General features: G+C 40.2%; 1 protein-coding gene across 3 annotated transcripts in view; it reads right to left on the reverse strand.

The window, feature by feature from the left end:
• ATP11C (ATPase phospholipid transporting 11C) overlaps nucleotides 1–17400 on the reverse strand; it is a 164755-nt gene that overhangs the window by 40545 nt on the left and 106810 nt on the right. For all 3 annotated transcript variants that reach the window (XM_061179541.1, XM_061179540.1, XM_061179542.1), the window contains 8 exons: nucleotides 17023–17184; nucleotides 16188–16339; nucleotides 15123–15194; nucleotides 13167–13240; nucleotides 11382–11485; nucleotides 10729–10910; nucleotides 9380–9643; nucleotides 5136–5310 (listed from right to left, as the gene is read on the reverse strand). In XM_061179541.1, the coding sequence (XP_061035524.1) occupies nucleotides 5136–5310; nucleotides 9380–9643; nucleotides 10729–10910; nucleotides 11382–11485; nucleotides 13167–13240; nucleotides 15123–15194; nucleotides 16188–16339; nucleotides 17023–17184 (1185 nt within the window). The remainder of the gene's footprint in view (nucleotides 1–5135; nucleotides 5311–9379; nucleotides 9644–10728; nucleotides 10911–11381; nucleotides 11486–13166; nucleotides 13241–15122; nucleotides 15195–16187; nucleotides 16340–17022; nucleotides 17185–17400) is intronic.

Genomic DNA, 17400 nt, shown 5'->3' on the forward strand with positions numbered 1-17400 from the left:
ACATTAAATACAAAAGAGGTATAGAAAAGGTCAAAGCAGAATGTGAGATTGTACTACATTGTGGGTATTTGCCTCATTCACACTTGTAAATGGAGGCCTTCAAACAGAAAGGTAGCTTGTGCATATAAGTACAACCAGTCTTGAATTCTCAGGGGCAGAAGAACACAGTTTTTCAAAATGTAATACCGGCGCCCACTTGTTTCTGGTTTTGCGAATGTATGAACTGTCATAAACCATGCCTCATACCTATATTAGAGGTCAGCACGCTTCCCTCTTTTGTCATTGCTTCCTGTGTCCTTTCAGATCACGTATTGAATGAGAGAAAGTGGAGACCAGAGAGCCGATTTGGGGAAACATGCATGGGGCTACCAGGACAAAAGTGGGCAGTGAGAGGACAATGTTTCTGGTTACCTCTCCCTCTCTCCTCCCTGCTGACACTCCCACCTCCCCTCGGTGCATGCCAACCCTTATTTCCATCAAGCTGCCGACTAAACTTTACTAAATCACCCGGTGCCCAATATGATATGATATGATCTCTCATACAGGTAGCTGCATTTCAAAAGGGGGCACCTTAAAGGTGATGAGCTTTGCAGAAAGATGCCCGAGATATGTGTATAAAGCCTGTCATTATTCCCTGAGTGTCTCTTAAAGATGTGTCGATGGCACAGTGCAGCTCAATGCTGTGTTCATGGTAAGTACTGAATAAAAGAAATGTTCTCCTGGCAGAGTTACTTGTGGGAAGAGTATTGGGTAAGCAGCTGTCCTCCCACTGTATGTTTTAGATAATGACTGCTTTATGTCTCAACCCTCAAAACCCCTTGGAATCTAGCAGCTTTTAAAAAGCTTATGTAATTCAGTAGTTAAATAATGCCTTGCAAAAATTTTGTACCCAAAATGGCTTTCACCAGGTAACATAAATAAAATCCATTTTCACATAACTGATTAAAAATAATTTATACGAGGCAAAACCACCCTGCAGTCTTTTCTTTAAACAAAATTCAGTCAGGTTTTAGTTGTATAAAACAACATACCAAAAAAACCCCACATCCAATCCATTTGACACAAAAATGATGTTACTATGAAATGCCAGCTTTCTCCCAATCCTTCACCTCAACTTGGTTCTTTTAAAAAACTTTATAAGAGTGTCAGAAATAATCTGTAAGTGAGTCATCCACAAAAGTAAACTTGTGTTTAATGGGCTACAATACTGTTAAACTAATTGCACTTGTTATACTGTATGCAGTAATGATTTAAACCACAAGGAAGAAAAATGCAGCCAGGAAAGGTCTAGGGAAGGCAATAAAATTATCAAGGGTGACAGCTTCTACATGAAAATATAGATTTAAAAAGATGAAAGCTTGTCCTTGTGGAAAGATAAAAGGATATATTGTCATGGACCATAAAACCATGAAAGATCTAGGTAGATAAACATGGGAGTTTTTTGTACTGAGTCCCAAGTCACCTGGATTAAGAACTTCTCTTCAATCTCTAGATAGCTTCACAAAAAAGAAATCAATTTACCAAAAACTATTTATTGATCAACTATAACTACATGCAATACAATGTGCAAAAGCAAAGTGCAAATATCCAGAAAGGATATACGGCTTGGTCTCACACCTCAAGAAGCATATAATGGGGAATGGATACAATAATATCAGATAATCAGATTAATAATACAAGATAACAATACACAGTACCTATGCAAGGGAATATATAACACTGTCATCTAAGTTGTCCACATAAGAAGGCCCGTGATGTCAGAGAAGGGACAGGACACTACATGCCAGAATGATCAGAAATGATTTTATAGAAGGAAGGGTGGTTTGATCTAAACCATAAAAGACTGGTAAGATGTGCATGGATGGGGAAAAGGGGGTTGGAGCAGTATCCCACAGAAAGGGAAGAGCACAGCATGTTCTAAGGCACACAGCCAGTTAAGTACAGTATATGCTTAGAAAACAGATCTGGTTTGACCAGACCAATGAGTTTTTGTACAGGGGACATGGATAGGTATATACGGGGCCACATCAACAGGGAGCGATATTATGAATAGTGGCAACAGGGTGCAGGAGAAATGGGAAGAAAAGGCCAGACTGCAGGCAAAGAGAGAAGTTAGTCCACGTGGAGTTCAATGAGCTGTTTAAGTCCTGGACCTGGAAGGTAATGGAAAGAAAGAGATGGAAAAGACAGTGTACTAGAAAATGGACAGAATTTGGTGACTGAGACCACATGGAAGGGTAAAGCATGGGGGACGTCAAGGTTTTGAATCTAAAGACCTAGAAGAATAGTGAGCTCAGTAATAGATGTAAAGGGACTTCCCTGGTGGCGCAGTGGTTAAGAATCCGCCTGCCAATGCAGGGGACACAGGTTCGAGCCCTGGTCTGGGAAGATCCCACATGCTGCGGAGCAGCGAAGCCTGTGCTCCACAGCTACTGAGCCTGTGCTCCAGAGCCCACAAGCCACAACTACTGAGCCCGCGGACCTAGAGCCCGTGCTCTGCAACAAGAGAAGCCACTGCAGTGAGAAGCCTGCGTGCAGCAAAGGAGACCCAACGCAGCCAAAAAAAAAAAAAGGCAAGGAAAATGACAATTTGGGCTCTAGAGAAGGCTGAATTGAGGTGACAATGACACACCCAAGAACATGTGCTCAGTAAGCAACTGGAGAAGTAAAGTAGAACTCCAAAGATTGGGATTGGAGAAGTGACTTGAAAATCACCTATGTGGGGACTTCCCTGGTGGTCCAGTGGTAAAGAATCCGCCTTCCAATGCAGGGGACGCAGGTTCAATCCCTGGTCAGGGAACTAAGATCCCATATGCCACGGGGCAATTAAGCCCGCACGCCACAATTACTGAGCTCGCACGCCTCAACGAGAGAGAGAAAACCCGCACGCCACAAGGAAAGATCCTGCATGCCTCAACGAAGATCCCGCGTGCGGCAACTAAGACCCAATGCATCCCCCCAAAAAATCAATCAATAAAATAAATATAAAAAAAAGAAAATAACCTATGTGGCCATGACAGATGAGTAGGTGATATCCTGGAAGAGGTGACGATAGTGAGGGAAATAAAACAGACTAAGGACTGAACCACAGGGGGCTCCACAGTCTGGGTGGGAGAAGCAGCACAGTGTTAGGAATTCAGGTACTGTCCTGGGCAGTGGAGAAGTCTGTTAGGAATTCAGGTACTGTCCTGGGCAGTGGAGAAGTCAGAACCCAGGGGAGCAATTTGAGCAGCAGACAATGAGTATAGGAGGAAAAAAAAGGGAAAGAGGTGTCGCCTTTGACTAAAGGGACAGATTTCTATGGATACTGTTCTGCTAGGATCTGCTTCCCCAGCTGGGGCTAACCAAGGCTCTTAAGGTTGAAGAAAAGAAGAGCACCTGATTGTGGTGGAAACTGAAAGTGAGAAGAAGGTAGACAATGCCCTAAATCAGGATGGGCTGTGTGCTCATGCATGCGTGCATGCATGTGCGAGGTAGGGGGCAGGGTGTGTGAAGGAGAAGGCAAAGACACAGCGCCATCCGCTAGGTCTAGAGCAAGCAGCTGAGGGACGGGAGGAAGCAAGACCAACACATATAAAAGAATACAGTGTCCGCAGAAGTGAAAAGGTGTGTACCTGAGATTCTAAGGTTCCCGAGACTCAGTGAGTACAAGGAAGCAAGGTGAAGCAGATCAATGCGAGCCAGAGGAGCTGGAAAAGACAGCACACCCGAGGTTGCCCCTGCATTGGGTTTTATTAGGAGTAAAATTTTTGTTAGGCTAAGAGGAATTCAGAGGGAATTCCAGATGAGGAAATTATATGAGGGAAGCTTTGGAAGTTGGTGTGAGCATGGCACGTGGAAGGGACACAAAGGGGGAACGACCAACAGGAGTGGATGATTCTCGCTGGAAGTGAGAGTGATGGTGGACACAAAATATGTAGACACATTGAAAGGGTCGACAGGGGTGGCCCCGAGTACCATATTGAGTCATCTGCCCTTCATCCTAAGGGACTAGGAAACTACTGAAAGGTTCTGAGCGAGAATATATGATGGGAGAAGTACTGTTTTAACAAGATTAATTTGGGAGTATGGGGAAAGAGATGGAATGGGGAAGGGCGAAAGCAAGGAGACTAATGAGAAGATTAAATCAAATAGTCTGTGTGTAAAGTCCTAAGGGCTTGCCTGCACTAAGATGGAGATAAAAGGTTTAACAAGCTGGCACCACAATGAGAGCTATGACAAAAGGTAGGATCAGTAGGACATGGTGACTATATATGGAGTGAGTGAGAAGAAAAGGATCAAAGGCAGTTTGGAGACTTAGGGAGCCAAAGAAAAATGTCACTGGTAATAGGAATAATAAAGACAAGGGATAAAATAAACTGGCCTGAAGGAGAAAATTATAATATCTGTCTTGGATACTAGAATTTAATGTTACAGTGGGGAATCCATATAGAGCCGTCTAGCAGGCAGCTAGAAATATGAGACTTAACAAAAAGGAAAAGTCAGGACGAGAGATATATCATCAATGGAAGTCATAGAAATGGATGTGCTTATCCAGAGAGATAGGATGTAAGTGAAGAGCAGAGGGAAGACATAGCCCCCCCAAAAAACTGACAATTAGGGATAAGACACAGGATGAAACAAAATAAAAAGACACTAGGTTGCCAAGAAGGGGAAAAAAAAAAGGACCGTGGACCATCACAGAAACCAAGGGAGGAGAGTTTAAAGGAGGACATAACTGGCAGTGTCAACTGCAGCAGAGAAATGAGGAGAAAACGAAAGACCACACAACGGGTTCAGCAAGGAGGTCCCTGCTCTCCTCCAGGAGATGCAGCAGAGTAAGGTGAGAAGAAAGAATGCGTGGGGCTAATGCAATAGTGGAGCCAGGAGTAGTGGGATGAAGGCAGCAGGCACCAAGCACTCATTAGAGAAGTTTGCAAGGTGAGGAATTAGACAGGCAGCTTGAGGAGACAAAAAGGTGAAGCACAGGTTTAATTCAAATTGGTGGGAAGACTTCTGAGTTGGACCACATAGAGGAAGAATCCAGGGAAAATATAATAAGGTACTCAGGGCTCTTTGAAGAAAATTAAAAGTGAACATTTGCACATATGCGTACAGAAGTACCCAGAATGGAACATTAACTAACATCCAGTTACCTGGGCTTTCTGTAACGGTGCCATCCGACAGCAGAGCACTGCAGTGCACTTCATACAGATTTGTAGGAAAATGTTTTTGTAATTGTTAGAACCAGAGTCATGACTAGAATTTAATATGAGAGACAACGTGGAGCCATCAATGATTAATCCATATTCCTGATGTTCTGTCCATGCTCTGAAAAAGAAAAACAATGCTATATTTGAATCTACTATACATTGCTATTTAGGAACTTTAAAAAACCACTCAGAGGAGGGTTATCATCAACCTGGTTCCTGGACCTGTAAATTCTAAAGAAGCAACCGTCTCTATTAATGGCACAACAGAGACTTTCTATCACATCTTTGAGACTCAAGCTGCCCATATAGATGGCACTAAGTTCTAAATATAAAAATAATGGACTTCTAGCAGCCAGTCTCCATATAAGAAACTCAAGGTGAATTTTGGAAATTACAGTTCCATCAAACTCTGATATGAAGACAAATCATCAATCTGAAAACTCCTTAACAATGCAGGGAAAAGACAAAATGGCTTTGGGGTATACAAATCACAGAAGATATTCTTAATATCTTTGCCCGAATGACAAAACCTATCAATAGACCTGGCTTCTCAAATATGATGGACTACTAAAAAGACATAGTGTTCATTAACGAATAGCATACAATAATGATATATGTTCCTTAAATAAGTATCATTTTATACTAGACTAGTGGTTTTCAACCATAGCCTTCCCATGAGAGTCATCTGGGCAGCTTGAAAAAAAGCCCATGTCAGGTTTATCCACAGACAAATTAAATCAGGGTATCTTGGGCAGGGCTTGGTTATATATAGGCATGTTTTAAAACGCTCCATAGGTGATTCTCATGTATAGCCAGGATGAAGTAGTATTAGTTGCCAGGAAAGACAAATATAACAGGTGCTGGACTTCCCTGGTGGCGCAGTGGTTAGGAATCCGCCTGCCAATGCAGGGGACACGGGTTCAAGCCCTGGTCCGGGAAGATCCCACATGCCGTGGAGCAACTAAGCCCGTGCGCCACAACTACTGAGCCTGCGCGCCTAGAGCCCTGCTCCGCAACAAGAGAAGCCACCGCAATGAGAAGCCCGTACACTGCAACCAAGAGTAGCCCCGCTCACAACTAGAGAAAGCCCGCGCGCAGCAACAAAGACCCAATGCAGCCAAAAATAAAATATAAATAAATTTATTAAAAAAATATATATATAACAGGTGCCAAGTATTTAAGAAAAACATATGGGGGAAAACTTACAACTGAGAAAATTCTACCAATTAACATTGTAATTTTTTTTTTTTTGCAATTAACAAAAAAAACACCGATTAATCAATTTCTGCTCAGGAAATCTTGGGTGCCATTTGAGAACTGCTGCAGTAGACGTATTAAACATAGCAGGATCTCATCGTTATACAGTAGATTCATTTGTCTAATTTTATGCTCCTCAAAGCTTAATGTTTAAAGGAATCTTGTTAAAATTCCTGGGAATCTTGTTAAAGTACACATTCTGATTTAGTAGTTTTGGGGTGGGACATGAGATTTTGCATTTCTAACAAGCTTCTGGTGATAATGGAGCTGCTGTTCTATGGACTATGAGTAGTGAGAGCCTAATATGCCTCTTCCTTCCTTCTGTTCATATTTTGCTTCATGATATTATGAGCATGTTTTATCCACTAATTAAAGAGATAGCAATCATGCATTCTCCTTTGCTCCCCTATTCACAGAGCTGACAATGAGCAGAAAACAGTGGCTCAATAATCAATCAAGCGGCAAGAGGGAAGAGATATGGGAACATATGTATATGTATAACTGATTCACTTTGTTATAAAGCAGATACTAACACACCATTGTAAAGCAATTATACTCCAATAAAGATGTTAAAAAAAACCAAAAATCAATCAAGCAATATTTGGTCTCTAACTAGGCCATATAGAAGAATGGAAAGAATTATTAACTAATCTTTCTTTGGAGAATAGAAAATCTCCTTGGGGTAACAGAGGCACACATGAGAGAATATACCCAACCAAACATGATATTAAATGGTTAATATCTGAAAAGAATGGATACATGTATATGTATAACTGAATCACTTTGTTGTACACCTGAAACTAACACAACGTTGTTAATCACCTATACTCCAATATAAAGTAAAAATTTTTTAAAAAAGTTTAATATCCAGTGATTGGGACAATAAATACACACCAGGAAAGAACAATGGTTTCTTTGTGAGGTATGATATCTGAAATGGAACTTAAAAGACAGGACAGAAAGAGGTGAAGAAAAGAGGGAATGTATGTGTGGTGCATTAGGAAAATAAGCTGAAAAGGTCACTTGGGGCCTTTGGTACGACCTGATTCTGTGGGTAATAGAGATCCACTAAAGGTTCCTGAGCAGGGCTGTGACATGGGCAGTACTTTATACCTAAGGACCACTCATCTGGCAGAGGGGCTTACGTGCTTTGAGGCACGAGTTACTAGGAATCTGATGTGGAGCACCAGTGGAGAGAGTGGGGACATGGGTAAGGCTTGGTGGCTGATTTGAAGTGGACGGGACAAAGGAGAAGAAGCTGGCAAAAGGGATTCTGTGTCTGATGCTTGTGTAACTTGGGGAAAGAGTGTACCCAACTCCAGATGAGTCAGGAAGAGGGAATGTTGAGATGGTGAGTTCAGTTTTCCATAAGCCCTGGCTTTTACAAAAGTGCCCAAGGGCTCCTGAATGGTGCTATGGACTGAATTGTGTCCCCACTGAAGTCCCATGTTGAAGCCCTAACCCTCAATATTTGGAAATGGGGCCTTCGGGAGATAAGTTTAGATGAAGTCATGAGAGTGGGGCCCTTATGATGGGATGATGGGATTAATATCCTTATAAAAAGAGGAAGAGACACCAGAGCTTCCTCTCTCTCTGCCAAGTAAGGACACAGCAAGAGGGCAGCTTTCTGCAAGCCAGGAAGGGGGTCCTCACCAGAACTCGGCCATGTTGGCACCCTGATCCCAGACTTCTGGTCTCCAGAAATGTGAGAAATAAGTTTCTATTGTTTAAGCTACCTGGTCTCTTGTATTTCGTTATGGTAGCCTGAGCAGACTAACATAAATGCAAGTAAAACACATATAATCTGGACTGCCTTTATAAGTACCATTTGGTTAAAGGAAGGAGACATTTACCATAGGCAATTAATAAAAACCTGTTTACTCTCACTGATGTCCAAGTAACAGAAGAACAACAGCTGTTTTAAAATCGGCCATAGCCTCATGAATGTAGGCTATTCATTTTTAAAATCTGTTTAAACACTAGTGATGAGGACACAGATAGAGCATAGTTGTTCAAAGCATGGGCTCTGGAATTGGGTAGGCTTGCTCTACACCTTATTAGCTGTGTTATCGCGAATAAGTCACTTCATCTCTCTGAGCCTTAGTTTCCCTATCTCTAACATGAAGAAAATAAGATTGTGTTACTGGGTTGCTGGGAAGATTAAATGAGAATAATTTAAAGTGCTTAATGTTGTTCCTGGAACAAAGAGGGCACTTAAGAAATGTGAAATAATATTATCTACGGGTCTTTGGATTTACTGCAGACACATCCTGTGGCATTCCAGAAGAGGAAATTGATTTGCTTACGGCCAAGGTAAATTCCAGTAATTGGTTTAGACAAAGCTAGGCCTTGGTCAATGTCAAGTATAGGAAAATGTAACTCTGGGTATTGAATTATTGTGGATCAGTGGCTTTCCTTGAGAACCTTAGATTCTACAGGTTCTTCCTAAGCAGCTTGTTGAAAGCAGTCGAGTGGCCATGCTATCAAGTATTTGGTCTCCTTTGGAGCACTGGGGCATGAAAATTCACAGAGAAAATGGCTCCAGGACCTCGACCTGCATGGAAACTGTTTTAGAGACTGATTTTATTACATTCAATTTAAGAGACCATGAAAAGGAATATTTTTTCTTAACATGGACCAGGACAGAGTATCAATGATAAGTACCCAGACCCTAAGTATTTAGAAAATGAACCACTTTTCTAAAGCTTGAGAAGGGCAGGGTTTTCTTTTAAATGAAAGAAGAGGTGGAAAGTGCCAAATAATCTCAAATGGGCCATTAGCCAAGTCCTCAGGAAAGGTTCTAACTTACAAGGCTAAAGCACCTGCAAAGAAAGACTGATAAATTACAGAAAACGGAGCCTTCTGCATAAGCAGCTGTGATTTACATCTGTACCAATGTCTAAATATAACAAATTGATGTACTTTCTTACTTTTTAAGGCTTCTAGTACTTTTAGGAAATTCATGCAGCAACTTTTTACGATATTCAATCAACAACTCATGTAATCGATCTTCTTTCCGTTCGCTTTCTTGGATGGTTTTGGTGGTCAGTTCCAAGAGCTCGGTGCTGGTTTGGAAAAGGCGGCAGGCATAGCAGGTAGATTTGGCTGTCTCCATCTTGTCCCCAGTAAGCACCCAGACTTTCAGACCTGCTGCGTGCAGGGCTTCAATGGTCTCAGCGGCTTGATCTTGTAGCCTGGAAACACAAAGGAAACCTTGTTATCTTTGAAAATTCCTGACACAGATTCTACAAGAAGGCTTGTTAAAGAGAATATCCTTATAATTCATAGCAATTCTGGAGTCCTGACATGTTTTAACAGTTGTTTTTCTTATATATCCTCTACCATTTCTGAGCATACTCTTTCTGGCATAGTTTTACTTATTAAAGTACATTTCAAACAATGAGGTTTGGAAAGTTTATGTTTTCTATCTCACTATACAAATACTTAACATGGTTCAAAACAGAAAGGGCCAGACACAGTCTAATGAGATACTGAAGGAAGTTAGCGAATCCCCATTCCTGAGGAGCGGGAAGTTTAAGAAAGCCAACCATTCTGAAGGAGATTTTAAGCATTATTCTGAAAGGCAAGGGTAGAAGAAGAGTGATACTTTGCATTCCTTTTGGTCAGAGAATAACAATGAAATTAGACTAAATGAATTCTATTAGAACTTTAATACCTTCCAATGAATATATGTTTATAACTTCATGTTTGGGTTAAGCCTCACAATTTGCATTCATAGCTTCTAGAAAACTCCTAAAATAGAATCTAAAACTTATTTTTTCAAGCATATCAATTCTGGAGCCCTATAATCATGCCCGGCAGAGCTCAGCCTGTATGGTTAGAGCAAATTATTTTAAAGTATGCAAAAATATGCTCTAGTCTGTTAAACCAGGTTAGAATGAGCTCTCATGTTGTTTGCTCAACCTTGAATTTCCCTTCTGCTCATCTGTCTTTCAAAATTGTACCCATTCTACCAAGCACCAACTCAAATGGTGTCTCTAGCACAAAGCTTCCCACGCATAGTAAGACTACTTCATAAATACCTGCATAAATGAAGGGATGGCTTAGTAAGTACTCAAAAGACCTTAGAGATGACAGATTCATTCTTCTAAATCACAAATATTTAACTTAAAAATTATTCCCACAAACAGTTCAAAATCTGATGTACAGACAAAGCTGAATCAAAGATTTCAAAACGTGAGAATGAATTACCAATCTGGACAGATACCACCCTAAATGACTGGTCATTAAAATAACAAGAATATCATTTTCTAGTTACTTGTCTTCCACTGCAGTGGCTCCTATTAAATTCATGTTTGTCTCAATCTCATCAAAAACCTTTTCCATTTTTTCTTCTCTGTCTTGTAAGGCCATTTTTGCCTCTATGAGCTGTCTGTTAATTCTTTCATAATCATCTGGAGCAATTTCTTTGAAGGCTACGCAAAGTGTCCGATACCCATCCTAGAAGCAAGGTAGGAGATCTCTAGTTATCCAAATAATGAATAAAAACAAACAAACAAAACACACTCTTTAAATACTCTTGCTTTACCATACAAAACAGAAATTCTGACTAATTTCCTTTTTAGTTAAAAAAGGGGAAAAAAAGAGAAAAAACAGATTGCATTGGGTTAACATTCAATTAGGTTCGGAATAACAAAATAATAGCTCTTGGGGTTAAAAAAAAAAAAAAAAGCAGAACACAAAACAAAGATTCTTGAAAAGTCTTCAAAGGGTGCAAATTCTGAACAGAAACTTGCTCCAGGATGTTTTATATTAAAATAAGGAAAATAATATTACAAAATCCCCAAATATAAAAATAGACCATAAAAATAAGGTAAAATTCATTTAAACAGTCCTTTAAATAGCAATCCATAGACATAGTCATCTCTAGCATTTCTCTATGACTACTGGGGGGAGGGGGTGTAGGCTCACCATTGCATTACGTTCCACATGGACTTTAGTTAACTCAATTTCATGATTTTGCACCCTGGGGAAAACTGCTGAGTCGGCTCCTTTACAAAAGAGAAGTATGTCTCCTAAAATAAAGAATCAGAGTACTTGACTTACTTAGAATTGGGATTTTAATAATAGATAACTATTAAGGTGGCCTCTCCCACCCAGCAGCTGTGTATCCTGAGCCTGCCTTGGAATGTTCATCCAAATGGAAGCAGACATCTTGACCTTTACTCTGTCAGGACAACATTCGCCACCTCTTGGGACCAATACGGACATAACTAATATCCCAGAGTTTACAACATGCACCTCTGTTAAAAGAAACTTCCTTCAAGTGAATCACAGAAGACGGTGCTTGTGTCAAGGAGCTGCATCTGAATTCTCTTTGAGGATGTTGTCAACCATGGTCTAAAGTTCACATGTGGCATCTACAGATGTCAAGGACCAAACTCAAGCTCAAACTAGATAAAATCATTTTGAAAGACTATACACATTAGCTTTTAAAACAGTAGCTTGAAGGTTTTCACCGGAAACTGTAGAATGCTAGTACAACTACAGCTTTATACCAGTCCATGCACCCAGGAAAGTAGACAGCACCATTAAGAAGGACACTCTGACCTTACAAGGCAAAGTGCTAAGTTCAAAAAGTTAAAAAAGGGTAGCTCTGAGGTCAAGGCCCTTGACAGAGCACTTCCTCAGACATCTTACCATCTGCAGTAAAACGTGGGCGTGCATGTGTACAGGTAAGAACAGCAAGTATTCCAAATGTTAGGTGTTTTTTAAAAAATTTTCTCTCACATAGCCACAATGTATTTAAAAGTCATAAAACAAATTCCACATTTACATATAATGAAATCAGCATTGTGACTTTGCAGTCACAGCACAAAGTATGAATAAGGTAGGATATATTCCCTGAAGGGTAGGTCTAAATCTTCCCATTCTCATATTAAGACATTTTCAACAGATTTAATACTAAAAAGTAAATTACTAGGAAATAAATCAAGGATATTTTGGAAAACCACCTGGAGACAGACAGACAGACAGACACAGACACAGACACACACACACACACACACAGAGGAATATGAGAGCCCACAAACGAAGCAGGAATGCTACCCATGGGTCTTGCTGAATCTGAGCAGAAGGCATCCCAGTCACCATGGCTCCTCCCAAGAACATGGGGGAACCCTGAAATGATGGTACTGTTTCCCCTGCAAAGGGCAAGCTTCTTTACTGTGGTAAACAAACAGCCCAGGGTGCTAGAGTAAAATCACATGCCCTTTCCCAGCAGTCAGGCCCTTAGTCATCTCTAGCTTACCTGCTTCCAGGAAGTGTAAAGCAGTGGGGAATTAGGAAGGTCAGAGAGGGATAACCAGCAACTCTCTACACTCATAGATTCTACTGCTAGTAATCTCAAACCATCCAGTTGTAGTGGGCTGCTGCAGGTAGACATTGGTGGTGATTGGTTAGTACCCTGAACTGTGAAAAAGACACCCTTTCAGTTCCTGTTTGGACATCCAAGACTGAGGGGTAGAGTTCACTTTCCAAGAAAATGCATATATTGTCATACCAGGGGTTCTGCCACTGACAATTTGACAAACTGAACATGTGCTTATATAAATACATTAAGGCGTATACAAAAGCTTTGCACGACTTTCGGTAATCATACACTACTACGTGAAATGCTTTTCTCTCTTGAAGTAGTTGATCAACATACAAATCTACAAATGGAAAAAGAAAAAGTCAAGTTTTAAAAATGCATACCTGATGGAGTCTTCACAACTACACTCATACGACGGCGGACAGAATCGAAGTTTAAGGTGTGAAGAAGTTCATACCTTTAATAGAAAAAAAAAAAGAGAAAAGTGAAATATCTAGACCAAGATAAAACACAACAGAAACATCTTAAGTTAACAGAGCTCTCCTCTTTGGATAAGGGTTGTTAGTTGTGGGCACAATGGGTGCTTTCCATTGTGTCTTTGGAATTTCTCTGCGCTTAGAACATGCTGTCAGAGGATACCAGTGTTGGTTAAGGGTTACCTATATCTTCTCATTATATAACTTAAAATAGTAAGGAGAGACTGACTGCATAGGAATGAGGAACAAAGAGCTGTCCTGCGAAGCTATATCTAGAGAGGGTCTAGAAATAGTCTCACCCTGCCAAGTATTTTAATCATCTATGGAGTGCCTACTATGTGTCACGCACAGTGATTGACGCTGAAGAATAGACACACATCTTCCCTTAAGGCGCTTACCAAATGATAAGGGAGACAGAGGGTAATGAGATGACTACCCCCTAGTCTTCCAAATACTGTAACAAAGGAACACACAGGGGAGATGTGGGAGCACAGACGGAAGGCATCTGAAGGAAGGCTTCCTGGAAGAGGTGGTGCCTGAGCTGTGTTTTGCAGGAGTGACACCATGAAGAAAGGATATCATGGCACTCTGAGTATAGAGAAGAGCACGTGCAAAGGCACAGCAACATGAGAGCACGTGGCCCATGGGGGGACTTACAGTAGTTCACGTAAGGCTTGAGATCTAGTTGATAGGGGAGTAGCAAGAGAGGTAGGCAGGGGCTGGGACCTGAGAACATTGTGGGCCATTTCAGAGATTTGGGATTTCATCCTAAGGGCAATAGGAATCCACTGAAGGGTATAAACAGTGGATTGACATGATCAGATTTGTGTGTAAATGGCTAAGCTACTCACCAGATGAAAGGATGAAGAAGAAGAAAGTTTCTAAGACTTATCAGAAAAAATGTGAGGAAATAATTTCTTGAAAATAAATAACTTGTATACAAGTATTTACTAGAAAGCTTCTCTTTGATGGGAGTGAGCAGGTCATTGGTTTTGGGATGTGTATGTATAAGACATCTACTTGTAGCACAGTATCTCATTTGTTGTTGGCCAGATGGGGCCACTGTTGTGAACCGGCTAGAATCTGGACTTTGACAATGACCTGGGGCTCCTGGCAGTCAGGCCAAAGAGCCTTCTTCTGGTTCCTCTGGCTCTTGAACACTCCTTCCCAAAGGGGCATATTCCCTAAGCACATCTACATGTGTTACATGTTTCTGTGATGGGTCTCACGAAATGCTAGGGGTCAGAATGGAAGTCAGATAATTACATACCCAGTTCTTATAAAGAATTCAAATTAATCACAGGGGCTAATTAAAATCCGCTATTAAGCCAAGGTGGTTTTGTTTGTTGGGGTCTCTGTAGTGGGAAAAAAAAAAAAAAAGAAATGTGGAGCTACAGCTGCATCAGAGTACTTGCCCTGAGGCTCACACCCAAGCATCTAGAACAAGAGAAAGCTTCTGACTCCAAAGCTGCCATGTCTGGCAGGGCTTGCAATCCCAGAATGATTGGTTGGGTTCTGGACAGCAGAAGGTTTCATGCATGTTCACTGAGTTTTCTTGCAGCATGTGTTGGAGACCTGAAATGGCATCTAAAATTCAGAAAAGTCCAGGCAGACGCTCATTCAGGCTACTAGACCCTTATGTGAACAAAATTGGAATCATTTACACCTCAAATGCTAGTTTCTGCCATTCTATGAAAAATGTCTTCTCCTACTCCAACTACATTTACATAAAGCTCTGAACTGGGAGAGCAGAGTCCTACATTTATAGATGCGATCAGTCCCCTTTGCTGCCCTTCCTAAATCCATCTAAGGTGGACTGTGGAGTTAAGAAGTGACAATCATCAAACATACAGTGCTACTTACTCTTCTATTTCTTTTCTTTGGTTCTCTACTCTCATATGACCATTCCGCATGCCTACAAACGTGAACCCATACCTGCGAAACACAATAAAAAAGACCTTTGTGTATCTTTAAAGAATAATTAATTTCCTCTTGCGCTGGCATTATTCATACTTGTTTATTGTTTTCTTCTCTTTCGTAAGATCTCAATCTATAACTGTACTTCCTTTTACTCACTGAGATGTTAACACAGAGCAAGTCAATGCCCAGTCACAAATCGTAACCAAGAAAGAGGCAATTTGTAATTCCAGTTCCGTAGCTAACACAAGGGGTGAGTTTTATCCACTTAATTAGCTTGGGCTTCATGGATAAAACAGGACTTTCAGTTACCGAATGATATCAAAATTGCTGGGAGCACTTCAGCAAAAACATGTGTTGTACAAAAAGTGGCCATTATTATAGGATTTGCAAACTATAATATGAATATTTGGACTTCTGGCTGGAATGCATAAATAGTAATGCAAGTTACATCTATGCATTGCTATTTTCTTTTTGGTCTTAACTGGTTAGGCTTGGGAATTTTTTTCAAACTTTCAGATAAAGTAGCTTGGCTCCTTATTAAAGAATAAGGATACTTATAAGATAAGGTGATTGAAGCAAATAAGAGAAGGAACAAAATAACTCCTGTCCTCCTGTGATTTCGCTTTCTCAGGAGAAGTACAAGAACTGTTTAATTTTCTTTACTCTTCAAAAATGTTAATGTATTTTTCTACAACTTATTTCTGGGTTTTAAAACAGCATTACTGAGGTATAACTGATAGAGAACTGCAAATACCTAATGTGTGCAATTTGATGAGTTTGGACACATGAATACGTCTGTGATACCATCACCACAATCAAGGTAGAGACATATCCCAACATTTCTCACGTTCTTTGTGTCCCCTTTGCTTTTTTGTTGTTTGTGGTAAGAACATTTAACATATGAGATCTACTCTCTTAACAAATTTTGAAGTGAAAATACCATATTGTTAACTATAGGCAGAACTGTACCTCTCGAAATTATTCAACTAGCGTAACGTACGTGCTTACCTTTTAGCTCCTTTGACCAAAGCTATTTCATCTGGTGAAGAGGACATATAGGTTAATTCAGCTGATTCTGTAACTCCATCAACAGCATCATTTGTTTTAATTTCTACAGTATGACATAAACACAAGGCACGCAGAAAGAGCTCTTCTCGATTCTATTGAACAGTAACAGAAAAATGATTATATTAGTTTCACTGTGAACACTTGGTAACTAGTCAATGAACAGAGAAAAGTTATTAATGTGGGAGAATGTTATAACCTCCAGCAAACTGAGTAGCAAAAATTTATAAATTCATAATACTCAAATGAACTATATATTCTCCTAGTCCCTACCAACATGCCTGGTTCTCAGCTAACACACCCTAGGGGCTATGTTAACTCATTCAAGTTACTGTAGTGCCACCTAATACCAAAGCAGCGACATCTCCATGGCCTAAAAGAGTTCGTTCAATTCTAATTCACAATCTGGCAATAGCTCAGGTGCAGGGAGACTCTGGTTCATTTCATGCCTAGACACTGCTGGGATGTGAATGATTTTAATAGACATCATTCTTGGAGCAGCTCATATTTTTAAAGATAAAGCACCAAAAATTATGATCACACAGTCAAGTGAAAGTTTTACCCAAATGCCATTTTTCATAATGCTCTCTTCTTATAAATTCTACTTGTTTACAAATTCCGGAGTTGTCCATAAAATAAGAAAGGTGAAGCTGAAAGGACAAACCAACGGTTATTCAAAAGTCTATGTCACGTGCCCAAATCCTTAATGTCTACTATGCGAACACATGCCTATATAAATTGATTTCTCAAGGTAAAATGGTAACGCAGAAAATGCCACCTTATCTGCTTTGTCAAAATACGGTAAGGGTCCATCAGTTTGAGAGTGTCCATCAGCCTCCTGAGTTACACCTTTATACTTATGCCCATCTATGCAGCATTCAATGAATTCCATGCTATTTTCAGTGAGTGTTCCAGTCTTATCAGTAAATACATAATCCACCTAAAAACAAGAACACAAACATATGCATTCTTTCTTCAATGTGATTAATTTTCTATAAGGCATAACTAAGGATATTTTCATATCCATAGAAATCACCTTTTCTAAAAACTTGTCAAATGTCAGGTAATTACAGAAGCAATATTATCAAATGAATGAGAAATGAAGAAGTATTTTTAAAGATACTGAAATAGTATCACATGTCTAAGGTAGACTTAC

This window comes from Eubalaena glacialis, chromosome X (genome assembly GCF_028564815.1).
Source record: "Eubalaena glacialis isolate mEubGla1 chromosome X, mEubGla1.1.hap2.+ XY, whole genome shotgun sequence".
Lineage (NCBI taxonomy): Eukaryota > Metazoa > Chordata > Mammalia > Artiodactyla > Balaenidae > Eubalaena > Eubalaena glacialis.